Genomic DNA, 9,015 nt, shown 5'->3' with positions numbered 1-9,015 from the left:
ACCCTCTCTCCCACCCTCTCTCCCACCCTCTCTCCCACCCTCTCTCCCACCCTCTCTCCCACCCTCTCTCCCACCCTCTCTCCCACCCTCTCTCCCACCCTCTCTCCCACCCTCTCTCCCACCCTCTCTCCCACCCTCTCTCCCACCCTCTCTCCCACCCTCTCTCCCACCCTCTCTCCCACTCTCTCTCCCACTCTCTCTCCCACTCTCTCTCCCTCTCTCTCTCTCTCTCTCTCTCTCTCTCTCTCTCTCTCTCTCTCTCTCTCTCTCTCCCTCTCTCCCTCTCACTCCCCCTCTCACTCCAACACTCCCTCTCTATGTCCCTACCTCACTCCCTCACTCCATCATTAGCTCACTCTCCTCCTTTAAGGCACTCCTTAAAACTGACCTTTCTGACCTATTTATTATCTCCTAAGATAGATGAGTGACACACTTTAGTTTACAATGCTCCTCTGAAGTATCTTTGGATGTTTCCACTTGTGGGGGAATCCCAAACTGAGGGACATAGTTACAGGATAAGCAGAAGCTCTTAAAACTGAGCTACAAAGGAATTTCTTCTCCCAGAAAATGTCTGGAATTCTCGACATCAAAAAGTTATGGAGATTTGATCAGCAGAACTATTTTAAGAGGAGGCAGATTTCTTTTAAAATATCAGGCAGTTAAGGGTTGTGAGGAGCAGGATTGAAAGAGAGTTGAGGCCTGGGACAGATTAGGCTTGATCTTATACAATGATGGAGCAGGCCTGAGGGGCTGAATGGTCTTCTCCTGCTCCTGTATCTTGTGTTCATTACGTTAAAGGTACTATCAAAATAAATTATTGATATTGGCAAAGGACACGTTGTGGCTCACTTTGTTCCTTGCTCTAAGGCATTAACACTTCATGTTATAACAACTGCCTGTGTCTGTGTGTGTGTGTCCAACTCAGTCTCCTGTTCCCACTTTCTCCCCCATACTCTTCGATCCCTTTAGCCCTAAGAACTGTATCTAACTCCTTCTTGGAAACATTCAATATTTTGGTCTCAAGCGCTTTCTGTGGTCGAGAATCCCACAGGCTCTGTACTCTCTGGGTGAAGACATTTCTCCTCATCTCAGTCCAAAATGGCCCAACCTTGAATTTTTTGAGGATATAACTCTGAAGATGGACGAGGGAGATCCAGTAGATGTAATGTACCTGGACTTTCAGAAAGCTTTTGATAAAGTCCCACGCAGGAGGTTAGTGAGTAAAATTAGGGCGCATGGTATTGGGGACAAAGTACTAGAATGGATTGAAAATTGGTTGACTGATAGGAAACAAAGGGTAGTGATAAACGACTCCATTTTGGAATGGCAGGCAGTGACCAGTGGGGTACTGCAGGGATCCGTGCTGGGACCGCAGCTTTTTACAATATATGTTAATGATATAGAAGATGGTATCAGCAATAACATTAGCAATTTGCTGATGATACAAAGCTGGGTGGCAGGGTGAAATGTGATGAGGATGTTAGGAGATTACAGGGTGACCTGGACAAGTTAGGTGAGTGGGCAGATGCATGGCAGATGCAGTTTAATGTGGATAAATGTATGGTTATCCACTTTGGTGGCAAGAACAGGAAGGCAGATTACTACCTAAATGGAGTCAAGTTAGGTAAAGGGGCAGTACAGAGAGATCTGGGTGTTCTTGTACACCAGTCAATGAAGGCAAGCATGCAGGTACAGCAGGTAGTGAAGAAGGCTAATAGCATGCTGGCCTTCATAACAAGAGGAATTGAGTATAGAAGCAAAGAGGTGCTTCTGCAGCTGTACAGGGCCCTGGTGAGACCACACCTGGAGTACTGTGTGCAGTTCTGGTCTCCAAATTTGAGGAAAGACATTCTGGCTATTGAGGGAGTGAAGCGTAGGTTCACGAGGTCAATTCCTGGAATGGCGGGATTACCTTACACTGAAAGACTGAAGCGACTGGGCTTGTATACTCTTGAGTTTAGAAGACTGAGAGGGGATTTAATTGAGATGTATAAGATTATGAAAGGATTGGACAATCTGGCAGCAGGAAACATGTTTCCGCTGATGGGTGAGTGCCGAACCAGAGGACACAGCTTAAAAATACGGGGTAGACCATTTAGGACAGAGATGAGGAGAAACTTCTTCACCCAGAGAGTGGTGGCTGTGTGGAATGCTCTGCCCCAGAGGGCAGTGGAGGCCCAGTCTCTGGATTCATTTAAGAAGGAGTTGGATAGAGCTCTCAAAGATAGTGGAATCAAGGGTTATGGAGATAAGGCAGAAACAGGATACTGATTAGGAATGATCAGCCATGATCATATTGAATGGCGGTGCAGGCTCGAAGGGCTGAATGGCCTACTCCTGCACCTATTGTCTATTGTTTAACCTGTATCCTTAGACTGTGACCCCCTGTCAGGACTCCCCGGTCATCGGGAACACCCTTCCTGTGTTTACCCAGTCTAGTCCGGTTAGAATTTTATAGGTTTCTCTGAGATCCCTCCTTGCATTCTTCCAAATACCATTGCTACCAACTCTCTCTTTCCTGTTAACTAAGCAATTCTATAACCCTTTTAATGTGTTACCCTCTCATGGATGAGCTTTTATTCTACATTAACAATCTATGATACAGCCCAATTCAAATATCTTCAAGAAATCAAAGAGCAGCACATCCACAGGTCTATCTGCCTGATGCTTTTTGAAAACCACACAACACCATATAGTCCAACAGGTTTATTTGGAAGCACTAGCTTTCAGAGCACTGCTCCTTCATCAGGTAGCTAGTGGGACAGGATCATAGACACAGAATTGAGAGTAAAAGATCAAAGTGTCATACAACTGATGTGATGTATTGAACAAACCTAGATCGCTGTTAAGGAGAAAGTGAGGTCTGCAGATGCTGGAGATCAGAGATGGAAATGTGTTGCTGGAAAAGCGCAGCAGGTCAGGCAGCATCCAGGGAACAGGAGAATCGACGTTTCGGGCATTAGCCCTTCTCCAAATGGCTGTTAACCCTTTCATCACTTAGAATGGGGTTGATAGTTTCAATTGATTAATATGTAAATCCCAGAAATTCTTTCAAGTCACATTCCCAAGATTACTAAAGGTTTTATAAAAAAAAAAGTGACATCTCAGCTGAGACAACGCATCAAAGGTGTGAGGTCAGAGTCAGTCTGTATCCCAACCTTGAGTCAGACTGGTTCTATTTCCAAAGTAGGACTTTTTAAAATGTCACAAGTTGGGAGGTCATGTTGCAGCTGTACAGGACATTGGTTAGGCCACTGTTAGAATACTGCATGCAATTCTGGTCTCCTTCCTATTGGAAAGATGTTGTGAAACTTGAAAGGGTTCAGAAAGATTTACAAGGATATTGCCAGGGTTGGGGGATTTGAGCTATAGGGAGAGGCTGAACAGGCTGGGGCTGTTTTCCCTGGAGCGTCGGAGGCTGAGGGGTGACCTTATAGAGGTTTATAAAACCATGAGGGACATGGTTAGGACAAACAGACAAAGTCTTTTCCCTGGGGTTGGGGAGTCCAGAACTAGAGGGCATGGATTTAGGGTGAGAGGGGAAAGATATAAAAGAGACCTAAGGGGCAACTTTTTCATGCAGAGGGTGCTACGTGTATGGAATGAGCTGCCAGAGGATGAGATGGAGGTTGGTACAATTGCAACATTTAAGAGGCATTTGAGTGGGTATATGAATAGGAAGGGTTTGGAGGGATATGGGCCGGGTGCTGGCAGGTGGGACTAGATTGTGTTGGGATATCTGGTCGACATGGACGGGTTGGACCGAAGGGTCTGTTTCCGTGCTGTACATCTCTGACTCTATGACATGGACTGACTGCCTACAGATTTTAGCTTTTAGAACAAAGTAGAATATATCTGCAAATTCACCCCATTGATGTGTGTGTGTGTGTGTGTGTGTGTGTGTGTGTGTGTGTGTGTGTGTGTGTGTGTGTGTGTGTGTGTGTGTGTGTGTGTGTGTGTGTGTGTGTGTAACCCCAGGCCCACGTTGAGGCCATCTCCATGGGTACCGAACTTGGCCATCAGCCTCTGCTCGGCCACTCTGCATTGTTGCCTGTCCTGAAGTCTGCCTTGGAGGATGGTCGCCCGAAGGTTCGAGGCCAAATATCCCTGACCGCTGAAGTGTTCCCCGACTGGGAGGGAACGTCCCTGTCTGGTGATCGTTGTGGGTGTCCGTTCATCAGCTGTCGTGCTTTCTGCTCGGTCTCACCACTGTGCAGTACCGCTGGACACCCTTGCCTGCAGTGTATGCGATAAACAATGTTGTTGGAGTCACAGGAGTACATGCCACGCACGTGATCCTTTACTATAAATTCTGTGCCCTATGACCCTTCCTCATTAGTACCTGATGAAGGAGCAGCACTCCGAAAGCTAGTGCTTCCCAATAAGCCTGTTGGACTATAACCTGGTGTTGTGTTTATTTTTAACTTTGTCCACCAGTCTAACACCGGCACGTCCACATCATAATACTTTCTGAAACATTCCAATAAATTAGTCAAACTTGATTTCCCTTCCACCATATTGATTCTGATTACATCGATATTTCCGAAGTCTTCCACTATATCCTTTTGAATAAAAGATTCTAGCATTTTCCCCCAAAAGGTATCAGCTAATTTGTTAAGGCCTCCCCACATTTCATCGCCCCACTCATAATTATTTCTGGAATGTTAATTGTACCCCCTATAGTGAAAGCAGAAGCAAAATATCTATTTAGCGTATCTACATTTGCAGCATTAATTTTCCGGAGTCTCAGTAGAGAACAGCAATATCTCCCTTACCTCTCCGCAGAAGCTCTCATCATCTCCTGCTGAGCTGTCCTGGGTTATCGGTTCCCCTACAACACAGGAACTGCAGACCACCACTACCATCTCCAGGAAGGGCAATAAATGTGGATCCAGCAAGGAACGCCCCATGCCCCTAGAACGAATAAATAAAAAAGCTGTAACTCTGTAATGGCTGCAAGGTCATACATATTTATCCCTTTTGACACTGTCAATTCATCTATTTGATTATGAATACTGCGTGCAAACGGCATTTGATTGTGTCTTTTTTTTTTGTAATTTTGTAACAGCCGGCCTTACCTGCTGGTTCACTCTTGAGTTTCCTGCCACACTCTGATCACCACATCCCTTGTAGCTGTCGTGCTCTTTTGCTTTGTCTGCTGTTTTCAATCTGGCACATGCTCCCAAACGTGTTCCTTTGTCCCAACTAATTAGTTTGAAGTTTCTCTGTTGCCCTCGTTGTATGACCCACCAGGACGGTATGGAGCCATGCCTGTGCTGGAGCCCATTCTAAACCCATTACTCCCCACACCAATCTTTGATCAACCCCTTTACCTTGCCCTATCTTGTTGAGACAATGCTTCTTTGCACGTGGCTTGAGCAGTAATCCAGAGATCATTAACCTGGAGATGCTGCTTCGTAATTTAATTCCTGGTGATTCATGCTCCTTTCCGAAAGAAGGGTTACTGGACTCAAAATCTTAACTCTGTTCTCCCTCTGCTGCCAGACCTAGTGAGTTTCTCCAGCAATTTCTGTCTCTGTTTTAGTATATAGCCTAGTTCAGTCAACATTATGATCTTTTTATGCTTGTATGGTATGATCTGCCTGTACAGCTCTCAAAACAAAACTTTACACTGTACTTAGGTACATGTGCTGACAATAGATCAAATCAAATGGTTAGAGCCCATGTGACCACTACCACTGGATCCTTCCTTCTCACTGCAACCTCTCTGACCCACGGCAGATTTCTCTGAACGTCATCAGAGCCTCATAGCAACAGGGAACCTGTTGCACTCAGTCACATCTTCCTGACCATTAACCAGATCAGAAGATGCTATCCTAAGTGCACTGTTTGCCTTGGGGAAACAGTCTGATCTCCAGCATCTGCAGACCTCACTTTCTCCTTGGGGAAGGAAGTAGCCTAGTGATATTATCACTAGACTGTTAATCCAGAAACCTAGGTAATGTTCTGGGGACTAAGGTTTGAATCCTGCCATAGCAGATGGTGACATTTGAATTCAATTTTTAAAAAATCTGGATTTAAGAGCCTGATGATGACTGTGAGTTGATTGTCCGGAAAAAAACATCTGGTTCATGAGGATCCTTTAGGGAAGGATACTGCCATCCTTACCTGGTCTGGCCTACAGTGACTCCAGACCCACAGCAATGTGGTTGACTCTTAACTGCCCTCTGGGCAATAAGTACTGCCTACCCAGCGGTGCCCTCATCCTGTGAATAAAGAAAGACCTTCGCCCACTCCCTGATACCTCACAGTGTCTAAAGCTTGGCTGAGTCCCAGATACTTACTCCAACACATCAGCATCCAGGAGCTCCTACATTCTGCAGTTACAACACATCACCAAGCCAGCAATCTTTATTGTGTGATTAATTATTTTTTAAAATCAGAATCTGCTCTGTCTCTGCCCAAATGCTCTGATGCACTTTATCTCTTGCTTGGTCCTCACAAATTCTCTGACCTGCCGGATATTTCCAGCATTTTTGTTTAATTCCGGATTTCAAACATCTGCAGTTAAAAACACAACATGACAACCTCAGTTTTGAAATGTTTAATTAAGTCCCCAGCTTCGGTATTGTTTTGGAGGAGGTTAGAGAGTTGGGGAGTTCCACGTTTCCATTATCCTACATGTGAAGAAGTGCTTTCCTGACACTATTCCCTGAGCCCCCTCAACTTTTAAGGTTAAGCTTGTTTCTCTCTTACTGATCCTATCAACACATTCAATCGCCACAGACAGTTTAACGAGATCGCCTCTTAATCTTCTATACTCAAGCCTCTTCAATCTGATCCATCCTCCAAAATGTGACATTTTTAGCTGGCTTCTCATTCTGATGAATCTGTGCTGTAATCTCTTCAAGGCTGGTCTATCCTTTCTGAGGGGGCAAGTGTCCAGAACTGAATGCAGGGAAGGCGTAGTTCTATTTGTCCGGGAAAGTCCAGTTTAAAACTCAGCAATGTTTGCTTCCCTCTAGGCACCTTCGTATTATCGCTGAATGCAACTGATGCCGATGAAGGGGAGAATGCTGTGATCCATTACAGGATCATAAGTCAAAATATCAAAGAGGAATTCACTGCAACAGCGAACGGAGAAATCAAAGTTACAGATCGGAATCTGGACCGTGAGGTGAGTGAAGCCTGCTTCATATGAGCTGGTTAACATTAACGATCCGACTTACGATGGGTTAATATGTTGAGTCAGGCCGGTAAACTGTTGCTGCCACATCACCCAGATCTCAATGGACTCTGATGGGATGCTGAAAGGTGGGGTTTCCTCTTGTAAGGCAGTCTAGAAAGAGGAGCACCTACTAATCTGAAAATGTCTGATCTCGGAAGCTGAGCAGACTCAAGCCTGGTTAGTACTTGGATGGGAGACTGCCTGGGAGTACTAGGTACTGTAGGCTTTGGGGGTGGCACGGTGGTTCAGTGGCTAGCACTGCCTCTCAGCCTCACAGCACACTCACTGCCTCTCAGCGCCTCACAGCACACTCACTGCCTCACAGCACCCGGGTTCGATTCCAGCCTCAGGTGACTGTCAGTGTGGTGTTTGCACATTCTCCCTGTGTCTGCGTGGGTTTCCTCCGGGTGCTCCGGTTTCCTCCCACAGTCCAAAGATGTGCTGGACAGGTGAATTGGCCATGCTAAATTGCCCATAGTGCTTGGTGCATTAGTCAGAGGGAAATGGGTCTGGGTGGGTTACTCTTCGGAGGGTCGGTGTGGACTGGTTGGGCCAAAGGGCCTGTTTCCACACTGTAGGGAATCTAATCTAATCTTTAACGTGACATCTCTCATTCAAGAAGGAAATGAGGAGCGATTTCTTCTCTCTGAAATTTGTTAGTGTTGTCCCCAGTGAGTGAGGCAGACTGGGTCCTGGAATATATTTAAGGCCAAGTTAGAGGGAGATGTTTGATAAATGAAGAGGTACAGGCTTGCGGGAGGGGTGGTCAGTGAGGTCTTCTGATGCAGTGGTTGGGTCCCAAACTCTGGGTCAGAAGGTCCAGGTTCAAGTCCCACCTGCCCCATATGTGCGTCATTAACATGCCTGAACAGTTCGAGAGTGGAGGAAAGTGGAGTCAACTTGAGAATCAGATCAACCTCGACTTGTTAAAAGCCAGGAAGGCTTGATGGGTCGAATAATCTGCTGCTGCTCCTATTTCTTATGTTTTTATTTGGAATTTATTTACAGTGCCTTGGGAATCTATAATTGTTTTTAAGAATGTTCATAGAATCTCTACAGTGTAGAAACAGGCCCTTCAGCCCAACAAGTCCACACCGACCCTCCGAAGAGTAACCCACCCAGACCCATTCCCCTGACCTGACTAATGCACCTAACCCACACATCCCTGAACACTACGGGCAATTTAGCATGGCCAATTCACCTAACCCACACATCCCTGAACACTACGGGCAATTTAGCATGGTCAATCCCCCCCTAACCTGTACATCTTTGGACTGTGGGAGGAAACCAGAGCACCCAGAGGGAACCCACGCAGGAATGGAGAGAGTGTGCGAATTCCACACAGATAGTTGCCCAAGGCTGGAATCAAATCCGGGTCCCTGGCGCTGTGAGGCAGCAGTGCTAACGACTGAGTCACCATGCAAAGGACTTTTTGGAGTTCACCTCAGTTGTAAGAGGATCAATTAAACTTTTGTTTGGATAATAAGAATTACTGGTCCATGTGACCTGGCAACCATTGACATGGAGGCAGTGCCAACAGGAAGGACTGTAAAAGCTGTGTGACCAGACAGGAAGCAGGGCCTAAGACCAGGAGTTGGAGGTTGATGGTGGTCAGCACACGGATATGTACAAAAAGGGAAATCAGGAAGAGATTGAAAGAGAAGCACTGAACTCTGATAACAATAAGAAGGAAATCTCTTTCAGGAAGGGGTTAGTTTTGCTGCTGAGCAGAAAAGGAATTAAAAACTCTCGAGGTCATGTGCAAACTGGCTAAAAAGATCTAAAACCCTGGGGAGCTGCACAAATAGCTGAGAGGTTCTAAAGAG

General features: G+C 45.9%; 1 protein-coding gene across 1 annotated transcript in view; it reads left to right on the top strand.

Moving 5' to 3' along the window:
* The window catches only part of LOC122548763 (desmoglein-2-like), an 89,603-nt gene that overhangs the window by 53,564 nt on the left and 27,024 nt on the right, over window positions 1–9,015 (top strand). The window contains exons 7-8 of the mRNA XM_087985882.1: window positions 5,506–5,510; window positions 6,987–7,138. Coding sequence (XP_087842008.1) covers window positions 5,506–5,510; window positions 6,987–7,138 — 157 coding nt within the window. The remainder of the gene's footprint in view (window positions 1–5,505; window positions 5,511–6,986; window positions 7,139–9,015) is intronic.

The sequence above is a fragment of the Chiloscyllium plagiosum genome, unplaced genomic scaffold (assembly GCF_037043375.1).
Source record: "Chiloscyllium plagiosum isolate Xiang-an unplaced genomic scaffold, Cpla_swu_hap1 HiC_scaffold_4, whole genome shotgun sequence".
Lineage (NCBI taxonomy): Eukaryota > Metazoa > Chordata > Chondrichthyes > Orectolobiformes > Hemiscylliidae > Chiloscyllium > Chiloscyllium plagiosum.
Note: the sequence above shows the minus strand (reverse complement) of the source record. Positions and strands in the feature narration are given on the sequence as shown.